This window comes from Ambystoma mexicanum, chromosome 13, assembly GCF_040938575.1.
Source record: "Ambystoma mexicanum isolate Mex_15411 chromosome 13, UKY_AmexF1_1, whole genome shotgun sequence".
Taxonomy (NCBI): Eukaryota; Metazoa; Chordata; class Amphibia; order Caudata; family Ambystomatidae; genus Ambystoma; species Ambystoma mexicanum.
In genome coordinates this window covers 47,282,643-47,305,618 of record NC_090938.1, presented here as the reverse complement: position 1 = coordinate 47,305,618, position 22,976 = coordinate 47,282,643, and the positions used below count along the sequence as shown (strand labels likewise).

The window sequence follows — 22,976 nt, the reverse complement described above, 5'->3', positions numbered from 1 at the left end:
ACAACATTCAATTTGGACGTCACTACTGATGACGAGCACACTCGTTAATCAGGTAGGGAAATCCATAGAGTAGGATAGGTAGTCCCTTTTTCTTACTGTTGAATACATCTGTTGAAAATGACCAAAAGTAGACTGCCTCGTTCTTCTGACCTATGACATATGCTTCAGGTAGAAAATGACAAGACAACTGTTTGGTGAAATAAAAATAGTCTTCTGAAGATTCCGGTAGAATAACAAGCGCTGAGGATCTCATATACCTGTCTCTTCCTACCTCGAAGCTGGTATAGAGACCCATTTTAGGATCTCTCTATTGAGGGTGATGCTGGATTAATTAAGGAATACCTCTTCAAAATAATGGGTCACCCAAGAGAATAATAATTTTTGACCTATTACAGTTGAGTAATGGTTATGGGTGCCAAGGGCGGTGGCGCCCAGAACAGTTAAAAACTACCCAATTTTGGATTCACTGTGTTGGGTCTTTAGGGATGCGAAGATGTATGGTTTCAATTACAAACTGCCAATCTACTTGTAGTTCCTTATGAGCCCCCCTTCTTATCATATATAGTGGATGCAGGTTGGTTCACTGGATTGGTGAGTGTTGACCAGCTTGTTCACCAGCTTTGGACGCAGGGAATTTGTGGGGATAATCTTCATTTGTAGGAGTGGTGTAGACTGGAGAAACTTTCAGTGTTCTTTTATCTTCAATGGAAAGGGGTTCTGCTACAAAGTAAGAGGAGGGAGAGCATTTCCAGAGGCTGAATGGGTCTGAACTACTTCTTGATAGATAGTCCAGAAAAATAAGTTTGAGCTATACAATGTGTAGAATTATTTTGTCAGTTAGAGGTCCTGTTTTGGTCTCAGTCAGGAAAAAATGAGATGGGGAATTCGGTTCCACTTTTTGAATAGCTGGTGGTCTCTTATTTGTGATAAAATGTATCAATGTAACTGACGTGAAATGAAACTCCTCCACAGATGGCAGCTGGGATTTTTTGAAATTTTAAATTAAATTGAATGGTCGATCGACCTCCAGAAAATGTGCGGAGCTAATCTGCACACATTTTCCTATGCTCACTGCACAACATACACCTAGAACTGTGTACTCTGGGTGGACACAGTTTACAGGCACAGCCCCCACCCCTCATCATATTTAGTTGAGATATGACAGTCAGGAGTGCACAATGTCATCTCAGAAGGGGGAGTGCCACATCTTCCCCCTGCCATGGCCAACCTAATTAACTAACAACGGCTCCATGTATCTGCCATGTCCTTTAGTTGAGCCCTGTTGCTGGTGGAAGAATTCACACACTAATCACAGTTTAATTCAAACAGGCCCATGTGGGGCCTGGCTGCAGAGGCTAGCAAAGGAGACAGGAAACCCCCAACACCCTTTCATATGCATTGTGTCAACCTAATGTGAACTCCCGCCTTCAGTATCGATTGACAGGGAAATGTCATGTCTGAGACTGCGTGTTTACAGTAGTCATCCCCACAGGGAGACCCCATTCAGAATGGAGACAGAAAGTCTGGTCTTGTCGCAGCTTCAAGGGAGACATGCCACTTTAATCAGGAACCTCAGAGAGCTCCATTAACAAGAGCGATACTTTGTTCCACAACAGACAGGAAGATGGGTGGGTCTTAATACATGTTTTCACCCCTTTACCTTTTCTGTTGCAAAGCACTTTGGTTATGACCTCCAGCATGCAGGAGATTGTTGGTGGGGACCCATGATTGGTTCATTAAGGTAGGGATAGCCTACACCAATCACTGTGGCCCAATTGGTTTTAAAAGAGGGCTGAGCCTCTGTTTTGGCAGATCATCTGAAGACGGAGTAGCAAGAAGAACTCATCATTGGACACTGGCTGAAGGTACAGTCTGCCTTACATCTTCCTCTAGTGAAGGAAGGACAGCAATATCCCCCCTAAACATCTCCCAGGGAACAGAGGGAGATACCAAATCCAGAGGACCCCACCGCAGCTCCAGAACCGGTACCCACCCAGCATACAGCATACCCTGCTAGGCTCTCTAAGCAAGCAAGTGGCAAGTGCCAGAGTGCCAGAGAGTCTCTGAACCTAACCAAGGACAAGACAGCTGCCTGCAACACTCTGCTCAGCTTTGGGTCGTCTGTCTTAAAAGACGACACAATTCCAGTAAAGGAGCTAGGAGGGGTGCATCGACAAGCATCTACAGATGCTGCATTAAAGGACATTATTGAGCCAGTTGAACCCTTCAAGCTGCAACTGACTGCACCGCTGACTGTTGTTATGCCGCGGTCACTATAGCTGTCTGAGACGCCTCAACCAGTGCTTCAGACCTGCCAACCAGCACTGAGGCAACGATTCCTGAGCCTGAACCACTGTGTAGGCCAGCCTGCAGCTGTCCGTCCAGCTTCGCTCGCCGACCTGCCTGCCACTTGAGAACCTCAGCTGTCTCCCATCTAGGAACTCTGTTGCGGAAGCTGCAAAACGCCCTACAACGGACTCGACCCCGTCGAGCACCAAGAACTCCTCCAGCACAAGATATATTGTGGTTCTGTTTATGACGCATTGCTTCTTTTGTGTTGAAACCAAGTATCCTTGAACTATTACGATTAATTACTATACTGACTTCCCTGTTGACTGTTCAAAGTTTACTGGGAGGATGGACTCCTGTACAGTGAGCCAAAAGAATCAATCCCCAATGCCACAGAAATGTCCTTTTGGATTTGACTCACAGAATTCCTTTAGCGGGTCATTTGGGAGTGACTAAGACATCTGACCGGTTGTCTGGGCACTTTAACTGGCTGCAGTTTGGCATAAAAGTCAAGGAATTTGTCCAGTTCTTCATGACTTGACAGGCTTCTGCAAGTCAGGTGGTGCCACAAAGGCCCCTTAATTCCACTACCCATGGTTGGGTGTCCTTTCAAGAGAATAGTGTGAGAAATCAGAAGGTGTCCCACCCACTAGTCCCCAGGGATCTGTCATCCAGGTGACCAGGATACGGCCATCGTTTTTGGATCCAGTTCCTGGGGGTGGACCATTGCGGGAGGATTACCTGGGTGAGGGGTCTTCGGGGAGTGGGACACTGGATGGTGAGACACGGCATGCCCTTCCCTGTAACATCTTTACCCCATCCCACCAGGTAGGATATGTAGGAACTCTATCCCCCTCCCCTTTTCCTACACAAAAACTTTCACACATACAGCCCTCTCTGGGAGAAAACAGACTAACACCTGAGCAGTATACCTGATGTGTCCCAGGAGAGGTCAGGCAATTACTAACACACACACCTGACTTCCATTAAACTTCCCCACAAGGATAAAAGGCAGAACACAAAAGCACACTCGGAGTGAGGCAAAGCACACGAGGAAACAGCCGTTTCAAGATGGCAGATGAACGAGGGACGAATGATTTCCGGCAAGAAACCGTTACTTTCAGGAAACCTCGAGATTGGACAGTTTAGGGCCAGGAAATCAGTTTGAAGAATCCTGCATTGTGTGTCAGAGGTACCCGTGCTCCTCCTACATGAATAATCGAGTCAGGGAGAAGCAGCAGCCACTGTGGTAACTTCCTTGGCTCCAAGAACAAAGTAGTGAAGGAGAAATCAACGCAGCCAGTGAGTTGGGGAGACCAATACCAGACCTGTCTGTGTTGAAGCCAAGGTTGCAAGTGGCAACATTGTAAGGCGAACGCTGTAACAAACATTGTTCCAACGGGTGCGATGAAAGATGAGAGTAAAGTTAAACTGCTGATGAATGCTTGAATTTTGAAAGGAAAGATACAATACCGTTGTCAGAGTGGTTCAGCACTGGGTACATGCTCAATAGAAGGTCTCTGTAAGCTATCCAGCCAAGAAGTGGCAGAAGTTAAAGTCAAGATTGGAAAATGAGATAAAGTGGCCTGAGCCCGATCGAGGGAGGCCAATTGAGAACATTGTGTTAAAGTGGGTTTGAGCCCGACGGAAGGGACCCGGGGTGAACAGTGAATCACTGGAGAAATTGTACATGTGGAAATCCTGAGAAGAAAGGAACGTTAATGTTTGTTTGTCGCATCAGACACTCGGTAATAAGAGACTTTGAATGGCAAAGAGACTTTGGCACAGAAGGTCCTGATACTGAGGTTTTGAACTTCATCCTTGTGCTAGAGAAGCCAGAGTGTTTGCTAAACTCGAGGGCGCCGCCTTGTCCCATGCTATAAACGTGGGGAAGGGAAGCCAATGGCTCAACTATCCTGACATATCAGTTCTTGATCACTTTGCATAAAAATGTTTCCCACGCCATTTGTATTTAGATGTGAGGATTGGCAATAGGTTTATTAGTGTAGGCCCTTTTATTTTGACAAGAATCTACTAGTACTGTGTTATTATTATTTGATGGTCAAAGCTTTCTCCCATCTTGGGTCCTCTGGATCCCCGAACCAGTTCAGGGAACAGATACACGTTGGTGGTGACAGACCATGCCATTAGGTACCCTGAGACTGTCTCTCTGTGGAGCATCATTAAATCCCTTGGGGGTTAAAGCTCAAAGGGGTTAAACCCTACTCTGTACTGTGGCACCTCTCTGTAGGCGAACAGAAGGCATGGCAGGAGAATATCCCATTGTCTCCTCAGTTGCTCTTGCAAGACACCTATTATGACTTTCACGGTCTTGTTGAACCGCTCAACAAGGTCATCAGTTTGTGGATAAAAGGAGGTGGAGAACCGGTAGGTGACTCCACACTCTTCCCACATAGCCTTCATATATGTTGATATGAAGTTTGATCTCTTGTCAGAAACAACTTCCTTGGGGAATCCAAAACGGAGAATATCCCAATCAGAGCCTTCACAACCAGAGGGGCTTTGATGCGCCTCAGAGTGACACCCTCAGGGTATCTTGGAGCGTGGTCCACGATCACCAAGATATATTGGGTCCCTGAGCTGGTTTGAGGATCCAAAGGACCCACAATATCCATGCCGATTCTCTCAAAAGGCTGCCCAAACATGGGTAGTGGAATTAATGGGGCCTTTGTGGCACCACCTGACTTGCCAGAAACTTGACATGTCAGGCAGGACCAGACAAATGCCTTAACTTTTACGCCGAACTGCATCCAGTAAAAGTGCACAGACAACCAGTCCGATGTCTTAGTCGCACCCAAGTGACCCGCTAAAAGAATTTGGTGAACCAAATCCAACAGGAACTTTCAGTGGCATTGGGAAACCACCAACCTTCTGGTGTCCTCGCCCTCTGAATCCTTTGGCTCACTGTACAGGATTCCATCCTCCTAGTACACTTTGAACAGTCCAGGGGCCTCACCCTTAGCCTGCTCCTCTGCCTGCTTCCACTGACCCGCCAGAGTGGGTCACTCTTTCTGGGCTGTGTAGAGGTCAGTCTGGTCTGGGCCCCCGGTTGATGCAAACTCATCCCGCTAGGCAGGCACTTCAGATCTGCGCCCACCTGGTCCTCCACCTTAGGTTCCTGCTTTGCGCCAGGCAACTCTGAAGTTAGGGGGTCCACTGCTACTAAAGTAGGGTCTTCTGTGGCTACTAGCCCCTCTCCCGCAGGAGTAGGCGACTCACTAGCTTACAGAACTGGACTAGGGGTTACCAGCCACGCCAGTCCTTCCAACAAGCCCTCTGGAAGCTGTACGGGCCCTAAGGCTTTCAGAGCGTTCAATCTGGCCATCTCTTTGGCCCTTGATTGTGTAGCTGCTGAGACTATTTCAGGATCAGGAAGTTGATCACCCAATAGACATGAGACAGGAATGGAGTCTTTCCCCGCTACACGGCCATTAGTCGTTACACCTCGCCAACTGAACTCTACTATCGGCAAGCGGCACTTACTCTTACCATCAAATCCACTTATGCACAACTCAGGCCCATCAATATACTGGCCTGGCTGTATCCACTGCCGGGTGACAGAGGTGACGCTAGCCGCGGTGTCTCAGACCGCAGGAGTTTTGTGTCCATTGATGTACATGTTCTCTAGCGAGTTGAATATTATTGGGAACTGGGGTCTCTTCTGGAGATCCGGTACCATTCCCACTCAGTGTAACCAATCCACATTGAGCCACTCCCTGGCCTAGTGGGAAATCCTCCTCTGAGAGGTCCACACTAATGATGGCCTCCTCTATGAGTCAAACATTCACTATGGCTTGCTTGGGTAAGCCCTTGCAAGCAGGATCCCCTTTCCTATGGCCCTGCTCCTTACACACGAAACAACCTTTGGGTGATGTCCCAGTGTTAGGGGTGTCTCTGATCTTCTTTTCGGCGTGCACAGCTGAGTTAGAGTTTAGGGGTTCCCCTTTGCTCTTTTGGGGACCTGACTTTGAAGAGGATTGGGTTGGACCTTTGTCCTTCCCATCCTTTTTTACATTTTTGTCTGCTGATTTCTCTTCTGGTTTGGGTGCGCTCGCCTGAGCATTTTTCTGGACTCGAGTACTCACAAACCTGTCCACAGCCTTTGCAAGCTCCCTAGGGTCAGTGATATTCTTGTCCACAAGATGCTGGTGTAGGCCAACCTCACAATCTTTCACTACATGCCCACACGCAATAAAATTGTACATCCCTTTAAATGTGTCAACTTTGTTACCATTCACCCACCTGCTCAGATATTTCAACCACAAGTTTGTGATCACTTCAAATGTCTGTCCACTTTTTTTCTGCGCTCTCTGAAGCTCTTTAGATACTGTTCTGGGGTTTTACAGAACTTCCTGAGGAGTGCTGCCTTCATGCTCTCATAAACAGGCCTTTCCTCAGGAGTTAACGGAACAATTTCATCAGTCCCTGGTGTAGGTAAGTGACTCATTAGGGCTGCTCCCCACGGTACCTCATCCACCTCCTGCAGCTGGAATGCCAGCTCGAGCGCTTCAAACGAGTCTAAAATATCCTTCCCCACTTCATAAGCCTGTACTAAGTCTTCATAAGCCTGTACTAAGTCTTTGGGGATGCGCCGCCGGGGCTTATCCCAGGCACTCTGGTTTGAGCCACTACTGCTGCTTTCACTAGAGGTGGGTCTGTTGGCCTCTCTCTTCTTTTCAAGCGCCAGCTTGTGCAGCTCTATGGCGGCCCTGACCCGCTCAATGAATTTCTGGGTCCCTTAGAGACTGTGCTGAGGACTGGCACCTGCGGGATGCCGCACTAGCCCCTGTCCTCACTGGCACTCTCGAGTGTTGAGAAAACACACTTGCCCCCCGGCGGGATCATTGGCGAGAAACAATGGTAATGCAGTCGTCCTCGTCATTTACCCAATCCGGAAAGGTCTTGTGTCTTCAGATACACAAGGCCTAGCGCGTCCCCTGGGCTCTTCTCCCCAACCACCCTCGCTTCTACCCAAGTTTGGAGGCTGTTCAGCAGCTCAGGTTTATTAAGCTTAGTGCTGTGGGGAAGTCTCCTCTCTTGGCATAAGATGTGCAGGACTTCCTTGGTCCTGACTTTTACAGTCCCGATGCCAAGATCCATGACTATTGCATTTACCTAGCAGTGACTAAACATTGCCTGCACCAGTACTTTTATCGTTGGGTGACAAGGCTCCAACTGATCAGACCGTCGGCCATCAATGTGACGAATCAACTCCCAGGGCACCAGTGGTCCAGGGATGAAGATCGGTTTCTAAACACTTTACTTGTGTTCCAACCTATTCGGATCCCTTCTGGTGTACTAGAGGTGTGGGGCTTATTGATGGTCTAGAAACCGATATTCATTCCTGGACCACTGGTGCCCAGAAGTGGATTCGTCACAGCAGCTGCCCCCTCGAGACTTGCTAGATTATATGAAGTTGTGAGCGGTAGGTGCTGGAGAAATTGTGGGTTGAGCTACACTTACTGGCGCATGTTGTGGCACTGTGTTGTTGTCCAGGAGAATTGGCTGAATTCTGGGCATGGATAAAGGAACCCAATGGGTGGCACTGGAAGGTGTTTCAATCCATTGTGGCTCCATTTTTGGCCTTCGGCCTCAATAAGAAACATCCTGCACCCTCTCACACATGGTGCACTCTCTGCTCTGTGCACCAAGAGCTCATTAATCAACAGTCTGGCAGAGGGCCCGGTCCCAATGGCTGCAAATGGTTAGAGACCTATCTGAGATGTTGAATGATCTAGTGCAGGACAAATATGGAGGAGGAATGCACCACACCTTGACCCCCACTAGCTATCCAAAATGGCAAGCCATGTTTGGGGGAGGGTTCACTCTCCGCGCATATCTTGCTTACAATTAAAGGTTTGGGTGGGGGTGGTGACAAAGTCCCTGCTTAGTTCTCGGGGCTCAAGTTACTGGATGTTGGACCCATGGTGGTATGGAGAAGACACATCTCACCATTTTAGTCCAGACCCACTTGCACTGGACAATGACAGCCTTGCACATCAAGCCTGTCTAAGGAATGTACACCTTGCACAGCCCCACTGGTCAGGCGAGGCAGCCCAGCCCTGCTAGCTGTGCCTCTACCCAAACCCCTGGCGGGACCCTGCAGGGTAACATAATATGCTTTCCCAAAATGCACAGACCACTGGAGCTCTCCCTGCACAGACCCCTGGAGCTCTCCCTGCACAAACCTCTGGAGCTCTCCCTGCAGAGACCCATGGAGCTCTCCCTGCACAGATCCCTGAAGCTCTCCCTGCATACACCCGTGGAGCTCTCCCTGCACAGACCCCTGGGGCTCTCCTTGCACAGACCCCTGAAGCTCTCCCTGCACAGACCCCTGAAGCTCTCCATGCACAGACCCCTGAAGCTCTCCGTGCACAGACCCCTGAAGCTCTCCCTGCACAGACCCCTGAAGCTCTCCCCGCACAGATCCCTGGAGCTCTCCCTGCCCAGACCCCTGGAGCTCTCCCTCCACAGACCCCTGAAGCTCTCCCTGCACAGACCCCTGAAGCTCTCCCTGCACAGACCCTGAAGCTCTCCCTGCACAGACCCCTGAAGATCTCCCTGCACAGACCCCTGGAGCTTTCCCTGAACAAACCCCTAGAGCTCTCCCTGCAGACCCCTGGAGCTCTACCTGCAAAGACCCCTGAAGTTCTCCCTGCACAGACCACTGAAGCTCTCCCTGCACAGACCCCTGAAGCTCTCCCTGCACAGACCCCTGGGCTCTCCCTGCACAGACCCCTGGAGCTCTCCCTGTGCAGACCCCCGGAGCACTCCCTGCACAGACCCCCAGAGCACTCCCTGCACAGACCTCCAGAGCTCTCCCAGCAGACCCCCAGTGCTCTCCCCGCACAGACCCCGGGAGCTCTCCCCACAGAGACCCCCGGAGCTCTCCCTGCACAGACCCCCAGAGCTCTCCCTGCACAGACCCCCAGACCTCTCCCTGCACAGACCCCTGAAGCTCTCCCTGAATAGACCCCTGGCGCTCTCCCTTCACAGACCCCTGAAGCTCTCCGTGCACAGACCCCTGGAGCTCTCCCTGCACAGACGCCTGGAGTTCTCCCTGCACAGCCTCCGGGAGCTCTCCCTGCACAGACCCCTGGAGCTCTCCCTGCACAGGCCCCTGAAGCTCCCCCTGCACAGACCCCTGAAGCACTCCCTGCACAGACCCTGAAGCTCTCCCTGCACAGACCCCTGAAGATCTCCCTGCACAGACCCCTGAAGCTCTCCCTGCACAGATCCCCGAAGCTCTCCCTGCATAGACCCCTGAAGATCTCCCTGCACAGACCACTGGAGCTCTCCCTGCACAAATCCCTGAAGCTCTCCCTGCATAGATCCCTGGAGCTCTCCCTGCACAGACCCCTGAAGCTCTCCCTGCACAGACCCTGAAGCTTTCCCTGCACGGACCCCTGAAGCTCTCCCCGCAACACAGACCCCCGGAGCTCTCCCCACAGAGACCCCCGGAGCTCTCCCTGCACAGACCCCCGGAGCTCTCCCTGCACAGACCCCCGGAGTTCTCCCTGCACAGACTCCTGGAGCTCTCCCTGCACAGACCCCTTGAGCTCTCTCTGCACAGACCCCTGAAGCTCTCCCCTGCACAGACCACCTGAAGCACTCCCTGCACAGACCCCTGGAGCTCTCCCTGCACAGACCCCTGAAGATCTCCCTGCACATACCCCTGGAGCTCTCCCTGCAGACCCCCAGAGTTCTGCCCGCACAGACCCCTGGAGCACTCGGCGCACAGACCCCCGGAACTCTCCCTGCATAGACCCCCGGAGCTCTCCCTGCACAGACCCCCGAAGCTCGAAGCTCTCCCTGCACAGACCCCTGAAGCTCTCCCTGAATAGACCCCTGGAGCTCTCCCTTCACAGACCCCCGGAGCTCTCCCTGCACAGACCCCCGAAGCTCTCCCTGCACAGACCCCTGAAGCTCTCCCTGAATAGACCCCTGGAGTTCTCCCTTCACAGACCCCCGGAGCTCTCCCTGCACAGACCCCCGAAGCTCTCCCTGCACAGATCCCTGAAGCTCTCCCTGAGTAGACCCCTGAAGCTCTCCGTGCACAGACCCCTGGAGCTCTACCTGCACAGACCCCTGGAGCTCTCCCTGCACAGACCCCTGGAGCTCTCCCTGCACAGACCCCTGAAGTTCTCCCTGCACAGACTCCTGGAGCTCTCCCTGCACAGACCCCTGGAGCTCTCCCTGCACAGACCCCTGAAGCTCTCCCTGCACAGACCCCTGGAGCTCTCCCTGCACAGACCCCTGAAGTTCTCACTGCACAGACTCCTGGAGCTCTCCCTGCACAGACCCCTGGAGCTCTCCCTACACAGTCCCTTGGAGCTCTACCTGCACAGGCCCCTGAAGGTCTCCCTGCACATACCCCTGAAGCTCTCCCTGCACAGACTCCTGGAGCTCTCCCTGCACAGACCCCTGGAGTTCTCCCTGCACAGACCCCTGAAGCTCTCCCTGCACAGACCCCTGGAGCTCTCCCTGCACAGACCCCTGAAGTTCTCCCTGCACAGGCTCCTGGAGCTCTCCCTGCACAGACCCCTGGAGCTCTCTCTACACAGTCCCTTGGAGCTCTACCTGCACAGGCCCCTGAAGGTCTCCCTGCACATACCCCTGAAGCTCTCCCTGCACAGACCCCAGAAGCTCTCCCTGCACAGACCCCTGGAGCTCTCCGTGCACAAAACCCTGAAACTCTCCCTGCACAGACCCCTGGAGCTCTCCCTACACAGACCTCTTAAGCTCTCCCAGCACAGACCCCTGAAGCTCTCCTTGCACAGACCCCTGGTGCTATGGAGTTCTCCCTGCAGAGACCCCTGGAGCTCTCTCTGCAGACCCCTGAAGCTCTCCCTGCACAGACCCCTGGAACTCTCCCTGCACAGACCCCTGAAGCTCTCCCTGCACAGACCCCTGCAGCTTTCCCTGGACAGACGCCTGAAGCTCTCTCTGCACACCCCTGAAGCTCTCCCTGCACAGACCCCTGGAGCTTTCCCTGCACAAACCCCTAGAGCTCTCCCTGCAGACCGCTGGAGCTCTACCTGCACAGACCCCCGAAGTTCTCCCTGCACAGACCCCTGAAGCTCTCCCTGCAAGACCCCTGGAGCTCTCCCTGCACAGACTCCTGGAGCTCTCCCTGCACAGACCCCTGGAGCTCTCCCTGAGCAGACCCCTGGAGCACTCCCTGCACAGACCCCCGGAGCACTCCCTGCACAGACCCCCGGAGCTCTCCCTGCAGACCCCCGGTGCTCTCCCCGCACAGACCCCGGGAGCTCTCCCCACAGAGACCCCCGGAGCTCTCCCTGCACAGACCCCCGGAGCTCTCCCTGCACAGACCCCCAGAGCTCTCCCTGCACAGACCCCTGAAGCTCTCCGTGCACAGACCCCTGGAGTTCTCCCTGCACAGACTACTGGAGCTCTCCCTGCACAGACCGCTGGAGCTCTCGCTGCACAGACCCCTGAAGCTCCCCCTGCACAGACCCCTGAAGCACTCCCTGCACAGACCCCTGGAGCTCTCCCTGCACAGACCCCTGAAGATCTCCCTTCACATACCCTGAAGCTCTCCCTGCACAGACCCCAGAAGCTCTCCTTGCACAGAACCCTGGAGCTCTCCCTGCACAGACACCTGGAGCTCTCCCTGCACAGACCCCTGGATCTCTCCCTGCACAGACATTTTAAGCTCTCCCAGCACAGACCTTTGAAGCTCTCCCTGCAGAAACCCCTGGAGCTCTCCCTGCACAGACCCCTGAAGCTCTCCCTGCACAGACCCCTGAAGCTCTCCCTACACAGACCCCTGGAGCTCTCCCTGCACAGACGCCTGAAGCTCTCTCTGCAGACCCCTGAAGCTCCCCCTGCACAGACCCCTGTAACACTCCCTGCACAGTCCCCAGAAGCTTTCCCTGCACAGACCCCAGAAGCTCTCCCTGCACAGACCCCTGGAGCTCTCCCTGCACAGCCCCCTGTAGCACTCCTTGGACAGACCCCTGAAGCTCTCCCTGCACAGACCCCTGAAGCTCTCCCTGCAGACCCGTGGAGCTCTCCCTGCACAGACACCTGAAGGTCTCCCTGCACAGACCTCTGATGGTCTCCCTGCACAGACCCTAGAAGCTCTCCCTGCACAGACCCCCAGAGCTCTCCCTGCACAGACCCCCGCAGCTCTCCCTGCACAGACTCCGGAGATCTCCCTGCACAGACCGCTGTAGCTCTCCCTGCACAGACCGCTGCAGCTCGCCCTGCACAGACGCCTGGAGCTCTCTCTCTGCACAGACTCCTGGAGCTCTCCCTGCACAGACCCCTGGTCCTCTCCCTGCACAGACCTCTGGACCTCTCCCTGCACAGACCCCTGGAGCTCTCAGTGCACAGACCCCTGGAGCTCTCCCTGCACAGACCCCTGAAGCTCACTCTGCACAGACCCCTGGAGCTCTCCCTGCACAGACCCCTGGAGCTCTCCCTGCACAGACCCCTGGAGCTCTCCCTGCACAGACCCCTGAAGCTCTCCCTGCACAGACCCCTGGAGCTCTCCCTGCACAGACTCCTGAAGCTCTCCCTGCACAGACTCATGCAGCTCGCCCTGCACAGACCCCTGGAGCTCTCCCTGCACAGACCCCTGAAGTTCTCCCTGCACAGACCCCTGGAGCTCTCACTGCACAGACCCCTGAAGCTCTCCCTGCACAGACCCCTGGAGCTCTCCCTGCACAGACCCCTGAAGCTCTCCCGGCACAGACCCCAGAAGCTCTCCTTGAACAGAACCCTGGAGCTCTCCCTGCACAGACCCCTGAAGCTCTCCCTGCACAGACCCCTGAAGCTCTCCCTGCACAGACCCCTGGAGCTATGGAGCTCTTCCTGCACAGACCCCTGGAGCTCTCCCTGCACAGACGCCTGAAGCTCTCTCTGCAGACCCCTGAAGCTCTCCCTGCACAGACCCCTGGAACTCTCCCTACACAGACCCCTGAAGCTCTCCCTGCACAGACCCCAGAAGCTTTCCCTGCACAGACCCCAGAGGCTCTCCCTGCACAGACGCTGGGGCTCTCCCTGCACAGACCCCTGGAGCACTCCTTGGACAGACCCCCAAAGATCTCCCTGCACAGACCCCTGAAGCTCTCCCTGCAGACCCGTGGAGCTCTCCCTGCACAGACACCTGAAGGTCTCCTTGCACAGACCCCTAAAGGTCTCCCTGCACAGACCCCAGAAGCTCTTCCTGCACAGACCCCCGGAGCTCTCCCTGCACAGACCCCTGCAGCTCTCCCTGCACAGACTCCGGAGCTCTCCCTGCACAGACCGCTGTAGCACTCCCTGCACAGACCCCTGCAGCTCACCCTGCAGAGATGCCTGGAGCTCTCTCTCTGCACAGACGACCTGGAGCTCTCCCTGAACAGACCCCTTAACCTCTCCCTGCACAGACCCCTTGAGCTCTCCGTGCACAGACCCCTGGAACTCTCCCTGCACAGACCCCTGAAGCTCTCCCTGCACAGACCCCTGGAGCTCTCCCTGCACAGACCCCTGGAGCTCTTGCTGCACAGACCCCTGACGCTCTCCCTGCACAGACCGCTGGAACTCTCCCTGAACAGACCCCTGAAGCTGCTCCTGCAGAAACTTCTGAAGCTCTCCCTGCACAGACCCCTGGAGCTCTCCCTTCACAGACCCCTGAAGCTCTCCCTGCACAGACCCCTGAAGGTCTCCCTGCACATTCCCCTGAAGCTCTCTCTGCACAGACCCCAGAAGCTCTCCCTGCACAGACTCCTGGAGCTCCCCCTGCACAGACCCTGACACTCTCTCTGCACAGACCCCTGGAGCTCTACCTACACAGACTTCTTAAACTCTCCCAGCACAGACCCTTGAAGCTATCCCTGCAGAAACCCCTGGAGCTCTCCCTGCACAGACCCCTGAAGCTCTCCCTGCACAGACTCCTGGTGCTATGGAGCTCTCTATGCAGAGACCCATGGAGCTCTCCCTGCACAGACGCCTGAAGCTCTCTCTGCAGACCCCTGAAGCTCTCCCTGCACAGACCCCGGAGCTCTCCCTGCACAGACCGCTGCAGCTCTCCCGGAACAGACCCCTGCAGCTCTCCATGCACAGATGCCTGGAGCTCTCTCTCTGCACAGACCCCTGGAGCTCTCCCTGCGCAGACCCCTGGACCTCTCCCTGCACAGACCCCTGGAGCTCTCCCTGCACAGAACCCTGGAGCTCTCCGTGCACAGACCTCTGGAGCTCTCCCTGCACAGACCCCTGAAGCTCTCCCTGCACTGACCCCTGAAGCTCTCCCTGCACTGACCCATGGAGCTCTCCCTGCACAGACCCCTGCAGCTCTCCCTGCACAGACCCCAGAGGCTCTCCCTGCACAGAACCCTGGAGCTCTCCCTGCAAAGACCCCTGAAGCTCTCCCTGCACTGACCCCCGGAGCTCTCCCTGCAAAGACCCCTGGAGCTCTCCCTGCACAGGCACCTGGAGCTCTCCCTGCACAGACCCCTGAAGCTCTCCCTGCACTGACCCCTGGAGCTCTCCCTGCACATACCCCTGCAGCTCTCCGTGCACAGACCCCAGAGGCTCTCTCTGCACAGACCCTGGAGCTCTCCCTGCACAGACCCCTGAAGCTCTCCCTGCACTGACCCCTGGAGTTCTCCCTGCACAGGCCCCTGCAGCTCTCCCTGCACAGACCCCTGGAACTCTCCCTGCACAGACCCCTGAAGCTCCCCCTGCACTGACACCTGGAGCTCTCGCTGCACAGACCCCTGCAGCTCTCCCTGCACAACCCATACATCATTTAAACGAGGAAAGCTTTCCCTTGAATGAAAGGGATTTCTCTTCATGAATGTGACTTCCCAAAGGTTCAGAGTTCACCAGGATGCGTTCAGTAAAATTAAATGCACCACATGTTTAAAGAGTGTATTTGGAGCAATGCAGCAATGACGAGGGTGAGAGAGTAAAGATTAAAACCCAAGAGGGGGACAGACCAATTACTGCCTCTGCCGCACCCCTCGAGCACAAAGCAACCCTAGTTATACACAAAGGAGGCAACCAATTAAAGCCGTCCCCCAAATTACCAGCCACAGGAGCAGACCATAGCTAGAAGACCCGCCCAGGCGGAGGAGGGAATCCAAGCTCCAGCCAGGTAATGTGGATTGCAGGAGCTGGGAATTACACCATTACTGTGTCTCTAAAATGCCGACTGCGCTTTTACTGCGCTGTCAGCATTTTAGAGAATGCCGACTGCCATTACTGAGCCCAAGTGGAGCAGGCGCTACGGGGGTGTCCCCCGCTCTCCTTGGTCGCAGTGAGTAAAGGGAGTTGGGTGTTGCGGGGGGTGTGTGTGTGTCCCGGCTTACCATTATGGTGAACGTGGGGTACAGCAAAAAGAAAAAAATATGTTTTAAAAAGGACTCTGCGATGTCAGCGCTGTCCCACTTAAGTGGAAGGAGCTGACGCCACCGGGGTACAAGGGATTGGATCTATCTGATCACTGCACCACGCCATAATTGGCGTCAACATATTCATAGGTGCAGTTACGGGCGGCGCACTGATGTTATAGATGCCAGGAGATGGTGGCTCATGTTTACAGAAAGCTGGAGACTGCAGGGTTGCAGAAGAAGCACTGCTGCACTTGTGGAGCACATGAAGTGTTGGGAGGGGGAGCTAAGAGGTTCAAGGAGAACATGGGAGAAGGTAATAGCTGGGGTCAGGGAGATTACTGGAGAGGCAGTGAAAGAGATTTCAGGAGAAAACATATGCAGACCACAAGCTGCCGCCCTATTTCTCCCCAAAGACTACATCCACCTACGTGCCTACTTACAGGACTGTGACATGGAGTGAGTCATGGAGTACAGGCCCACAACTAATGCAGACCAAGAAGAAGAGGGGTTCAGATCACCCTAAAGGCTGAAATACCAGAAGAGGCATGATAACTCCTCTTAATCTGTTCAATCTGGGACATTTGCTTTTTAGACTAGGAAGACCGAAATACCAGCACCCAATGAAGAGAATTTGGGTGGGGGAGGTCTGAGGACAAGGAACCCACCCCCACTGAAGAGAGAGACATTTTGACCATATTGTTTGGAAGTAACTTGTTTTATTTTCATTTGTGAAATCTTGTACCAATCCCTAATAAAAAAGAGTAACTACTGACAAAAGGTCATGGCATCCTTATTGTTGCCAGGTGGAACAATCTGGCAAGTGGTGTCAGAAGTGGGATCAACCAAGTGTTTGGCCCCCTCAATATGATTTTGAATGCCACTTAAAGCACTGGTGGCAGGTCTTAAAGATAAGAGTGCACACAGAGCATCCACAATGTCTTCGTTAAGGGAAGCAGGTGGATGCAGCAGTGATGGCATGCAGTTGTTGGCAACCTTTCATGTCTCTTCTTACATGGCACGACCGTACCTGCCTGAGGCACTGTCACGCCATTCTGCGAAATGTCATTTGCCAAGTACACGAGGGAACAGAATGGTCCTTCTCGGCACACAGATTCACACACACACGTAGTTTATATAACCGCCCCTTCTCCTTGCTCTCTTTCCATAGAACCAGTCCGCCCTTTTGCTGTAAGGGGCCCTATAGCCCAGAAATACCCACTCTGGATGTTTTCAGCATGAGAAGGTATACGGAATGAGTGGTGGGTAAAACCTCAAAGGCAATGGCGGACAAGGTTACCACTGAATTGAAGATCTGTGTAACCTGAGTGTTAGCTCTACTGTGCGGGGCCTGAACTCGCAAGGCATGTGTTACCTGAGGATTAGCTCTACTGTGCGGGGCCTGAACTCGCAAGGTATGTGTTACCTGAGGGATAGCTCTACTGTGCGGTGCTTGAACTCGCAAGGCATGTGTTACCTGAGGGCTGGCTCTACTGTGAGGGGCCTGAACTCGCAAGGTATGTGTTACCTGAGGGCTGGCTCTACTGTGCGGGGCCTGAACTCGCAAGGTATGTGTTACCTGAGGGATAGCTCTACTGTGCGGTGCCTGAACTCGCAAGGCATGTGTTACCTGAGGGTTACTCTACTGTGAGGGGTCTGAACTCGGATGGCATGTGTTACCTGAGGGCTGGCTCTACCGTGCGGTGCCTGAACTCGCAAGGCATGTGTTACCTGAGGATTAGCTCTCCTGTGCGGGCCTGAACTCGCAAGGCATGTGTTACCTGAGGGATAGCTCTACTGTGGGGTGCCTGAACTCACAAGGCGTGTGTTACCTGAGGGATATCTCTACTGTGCGGGGCCTGAACTCGCAAGGCGTGTGTTACCTGAGGGATATCTCTACTCTGTGGGGCCTGAGCCCGCAAGGCATGTGTTACCTGAGGGTTAGCTCTACTGTGCGGGGCCTGAGCTTGCAAGGCGTGTGTTACCTGAGGGATAGCTCTACTGTGGGGGGCCTGAACTCGCAAGGCGTGTGTTACCTGAGGGATAGCTCTACTGTGGGGGGCCTGAACTCGCAAGGCGTGTGTTACCTGAGGGCTGGCTCTACTGTGCGGGGCCTGAACTCGCAAGGCGTGTGTTACCTGAGGGATATCTCTACTGTGCGGGGCCTGAACTCGCAAGGCATGTGTTACCTGAGGGATATCTCTACTGTGCGGGCCTGAACTCGCAAGACATGTGTTACCTGAGGGATAGCTCGACTGTGTGGGGCCTGAACTCGCAAGGCATGTGTTACCTGAGGGCTGGCTCTACTGTGCGGGGCCTGAACTCGCAAGGCATGTGTTACCTGAGGGCTGGCTCTACTGTGCGGGGCCTGAACTCGCAAGGCATGTGTTACCTGAGGGCTGGCTCTACTGTGAGGGGCCTGAGCTCGCAAGGCATGTGTTACCTGAGGGATATCTCTACTGTGTGGGGCCTGAGCTCGCAAGGCATGTGTTACCTGAGGGATAGCTCTACTGTGCGGCCTGAGCTCGCAAGGCATGTGTTACCTGAGGGATAGCTCTACTGTGCGGCCTGAACTCGCAAGGCATGTGTTACCTGAGGGATAGCTCTACTGTGCGGCCTGAACTCGCAAGGCATGTGTTACCTGAGGGCTGGCTCTACTGTGAGGGGCCTGAACTCGCAAGGTATGTGTTACCTGAGGGCTGGCTCTACTGTGCGGGGCCTGAACTCGCAAGGCATGTGTTACCTGAGGATTTGCTCTACTGTGTGGGGCCTGAACTCGCAAGGCATGTGTTACCTGAGGGATAGCTCTACTGTGCGGCCTGAACTTGCAAGGCATGTGTTACCTGAGGGATATCTCTACTGTGCGGTGCCTGAACTCGCAAGGCATGTGTTACCTGAGGGCTGGCTCTCCTGTGCGGGGCCTGAACTCGCAAGGCATGTGTTACCTGAGGGCTGACTCTACTGTGTGGGGCCTGAACTCGCAAGGCATGTGTTACCTGAGGGTTAGCTCTACGGTGCGGAGCCTGAACGTCCAAGATCTGTGGACAGCTCTGCTCTGTCAAACATATGTCAACACCATGTCTGTAACCCCAATTATAAGATTGATTTCATGTCCACCTTAGAGTGTAGCATCTGTGCTGCACCACCCCTGCTATAGTTATAAGCCCCACCTTGTTTCCCCCCTTCCTGCAGCAGAGTGAAGATGAGTACCTATTCTCCTCCACATGTATTTACCCCTACCCTCTGCTCCTCATATTGAGTCTGCACATGTGTACGTGTGTGACACATTTCCTGCAGTGCGCTGCTGTTGCGCACAGCATTGCCACCCCCCCACCGCCGGCTCCCACCCAGTGCAGAGTGATGGATAGTACGAGTGCTTTATGTGGGCTTCTGCCTCATGGCTCTCCATGCCAGCCCTTCTCCTTTCTGCCAGTACTGAGTACCGGCACATCTCCAAGCTAAGGGAAAATGCCGGTACTGAAGTATGTGGCAATGAGGAAGATGTGAACTAGGGCAACGTCCCAGCGGCTTTTGAGGAGGGGGGCCTGTGCTCCTCCCCTCTTTCCCAGCTCTCTCCCACCCTTTTTATATATTCCAATGTTTTACAATGTTTTACAAATCACAGCAATAACTCTCTCTTGGTAAATATCTTCCTTCTCAAGCTCTTGGCTTCTCCACCTCCAACTCCCTCAGTGTCAGTCGCTTCTGCAAGCAGCAAGTTGGTGGTAGATCTATTTCTTCGGCTGGGTCCTCCCTCTGCAGCAGCCTCCCTGCCTCTCTGAAACTCGAAGAGGACCATCCCTGGTTCCGGAATCACCTCAGGACCTTCCTCTTTGCTTCTGCCTTCTCTCTTCCTCTCCCCTGCTGATCTCCTGTCTGATACTGCACTGGTCACCTGGCTACCCTCTGATTCGGGCCCAGGTCCTTGCACGCCTAGTTGCACACCCGCACTGCCTCCTGGCAACCCTTGCACTTGGGTCTGTATCTGTAACCCTACAGTCCCCTTACCTGCACTTTTAGACACTGGCTGTCTGCACTTACCCGTGCACCTGCCACCTGCTGGCCGCACTTCTTGTTATTGTTTTTATCCCATGTACAGCACTGCCCCCTCCCCTTTCCCTTGGCACTTTTCCCCTCCACCTCCCCTGTACTTGCGCAATCTCAATGGAACTTGGCCTAGTAAGATCATTGTCTCTGTCTTCCCTTTGTTCCCCCTCCCTTGCCTCGTTGCGCCTTGAAACCTGTGTATAGGCGCGTTACAAATGCCATATCATATTGTATCATATCATATCATTAAGAACACAACACCACTAGTCCTTACCTTTTCAATACAAAAGGAACATACATGAGACACATGGTTTAATTCAGTGTGCCCTTAGAAATTGAGTGTCTGAAAGTAGACTTGGTTAAGACGTTTTTATTACACCAGGAGCTCCTTGAATAGATAATTAACCGATAACATTTCTGACAGGTGCATGTGTAGGTAAAACATGTTGTTTAGACTTCTTTAATGTGGATATATTCAGACATTGAGCAGCTTAATAGCTGCAATTAACTCATCACTATTAAACAGCTGACAGAGAGAGAACAGATAGAGGGGGGGGTTAGAGCAGGAGTAAAAGAGAGGTAGAGAAAAATGTCAAGGAGAGAGTGAGAAAGTGACAGAGGGGGGGAGCAAGCGAGAGAGAAAAAGAGAGGGAGAGGTAGGGAGAGGAGGGGGCGAAAGAGGCACAGAGGGGAAAAGCGAGGGAGAGAGAAAGAGTGAGGAGTGAGGGTGAGAGAGAGAAAGAGAGAGAGAGGAAGGGAGAATAAGAGAGCGTGGAGCAGAGGAATGACGAGAGAGGTAGAGGGAGAAAGAAAGTTAGAGAGGGAGGGAGAGAAAAGAAGGATGGAGAGTGGTGGTGAGAGGAAAAGAGAGAGATGAAGAGAGGGAGAGGAAGAGAGAGGCATTGGGGAAGAGAGGCAGCGGGGAAGAGAGGCAGCGGGGAAGAGAGACAGTGGGAAAGAGAGGCAGTGGGGAAGAGAGGCAGCGGGGAAGAGAGGCAGCGGGGAAGAGAGGCAGCGGGAAGAGAGGCAGGAGGGATGAGAGGCAGCGGGGAAGAGAGGCAGCAGGGAAGAGAGGCAGCGGGGAAGAGAGGCTGCGGGGAAGAGAGGCAAGCTAGGAGAGGAGACACACAAAATGGATGCTTGGAGCCAGGAGGTGAGTACACGGCGCAGCGAGAGCAAAAGAGAACCCAAAAGAGTTATAGAGTGAGTGATCCACAGACAGACAGAGAGAGAGAGAGTGCTGAGGGTGTTCCTGGAAGAGTGATGGGAAGGGTATACGAGATACCCACCAAGGGAAAGGAACAGAAGGGTAACATGGAAACTTTAGGGAGATGTCGCTGGGTGAGACACGGTTCGCAAGCTATCCACAGGGGGAGAACGTTCGAGATACAGCCAAGTGCTAAGTGTCTTTGTTGCACCGTATGTCCTACTCACCCCTGCCCTCTTGTGCACGCCCCGCTCTTTATAGCCCCGTGCCCCCCTCCCACGCCCTGCACCCCGGCTTTCCTCTCGTACACCCTGCCAGCTTTGCCCACCTGTTGGATGAAAGACCGACGTCCGGAAGCCTGGATCTCTCTGAAGCTGGATCTCTCGGAGCGTGAAGATGGAGACAGCTGGAATAGGGGAAGAAACGGGAGAGTGTGAAGGCCCCAGAGAAGCGACATCGGGCTCGTCTACAGAACACCCCAACTTCATGCCACAAGACTCCCGCCGCACTCATGACTGTGTCTCTCGGAAAGCAGCTTCTGTCATGGCCGCCCCTCCCACTAGTCTCCAGAGGATAGCTCAGGGGCAACGCATAGCTCAGAGGCAATGCGCTCGTCTTGGAAGCAAGACGACGCTGAGCACCACAGATTCGATCCCCGGACCGTGCTCAGAAACCTCTGTGTATTAAACGTGTTATAAATAACCTATTAATGTGCAATTCCTGGGCTAACCCTTCTTCCGTGTTTCCTTCATCCTCTCTTCTTCAAGTCCTCGCTCCCACTTCCTATCTATAGTGCTTCTGGCCCACTACTTCCCCCCTGATCTGTGGCTCTCCTTCCACCAATGGTCCTAATGCACTCCTAGGGGGACATGAAACTTTCAGAATCTCCATCACCCGCCCTCCATCACCCGCCCCCTCCATCTTGCACCCTAATGTCTAACACGCCTTCAGTGAACGGCTGACACACATCCGCAACCCTCTGACCCCCCTCTTCTATCCTCTTTATTCTTACCCTCCAATATCATGGTGCCTCCCACACTCCGAACCCCAACATCCACGTTTCAAGTTTCTTTATTAAAGCACTTGGTAGCATAACGTACATACACATTGTACACATGGCATAGTAACAGCCTGAGTCAGCATGGCAAGGCATATATCATGGCAGGAAATGGTGGTTGAACAAAAAGCACATGTGGCAGCAGAAACACTCAAAAGTGAAACAAAAAAGGATGCAGGTAGGACCGGGTGAAGGCGTCACGGGGTTGAAAGCAGCGGGGAGGATGAGTGGGCACCAGTTGGTAGATTAGGCTACTCAGCGTCTTGCTGTGCCCGCAATAGGAAGGAGCGGAAGGGCTGCCATATCTCTCTGGGGTGGCTGCCCACCGGTTGCAGGCAGTGGAGTCGCCAGGGGGGCACAGGCCCTGGCCCCCCCATGGCCCTCCCTAGCGACGCCACCGGTTGCAGCGATCCCCATTGGTGCTCTGTGGCATTGACCCAGGTGACGGGCCGCATCCAGTGCCGGGGTGAAGGAACTGTGGGCTTAAGCCAGTGTAGCAGCAGGTATTGCATCGCCAGTAGTAGACATCCACTGGCCAGTTTGCGCCTGGGGACCTGTAAAATATTCGATTACATGAAACAAACAGCATATGGGAGTGGCCTCGAGTCTGCTGTCAACCACGTCTGAAAGCACAGCACAGACATCACCCCAGGAAGCGCCCAACCTGGGGCACCGCCACACCATGTGAAAATAGCCCGTGTTGCCATCTCTCCATCTGTGGCAACAACCTGTATGTCTCTGAGAAAAAAGTTGCAATCAGGATGGGGTCTAGTGCTATCTATGCAAAACTTTCAGCTGTATTAAATGCAAACAGGAGTTGTGGAGACCTCGTGGGTTTGGGTACACATACCCCCCCCCAGGTCTCATCTGTGACTACAATGTCCAGTTAGGGACAATGGGGCCCAGTCCTGAATCATGCTATAAAGTGCAGAAACAATGCTGCGGGTGCCATATGCAGTCATGGCATACCCTACTGTGGGATCATTGCCCGGCTCAACAGGAAATTCCGCCTACA

The 22,976-nt window shown here is 53.8% G+C and overlaps 1 protein-coding gene across 3 annotated transcripts in view; it reads right to left on the bottom strand.

The window, feature by feature from the left end:
• Window positions 1–22,976, bottom strand: part of CDK18 (cyclin dependent kinase 18) — a 514,702-nt gene that overhangs the window by 32,691 nt on the left and 459,035 nt on the right. For all 3 annotated transcript variants that reach the window (XR_011282882.1, XR_011282881.1, XM_069633152.1), the window contains exon 15: window positions 21,233–21,310. Coding sequence is in view for 1 of the 3 variants with exons in the window: in XM_069633152.1 (XP_069489253.1) it covers window positions 21,233–21,310 (78 nt within the window). In the remaining 2 variants the exon portion in view is untranslated. The remainder of the gene's footprint in view (window positions 1–21,232; window positions 21,311–22,976) is intronic.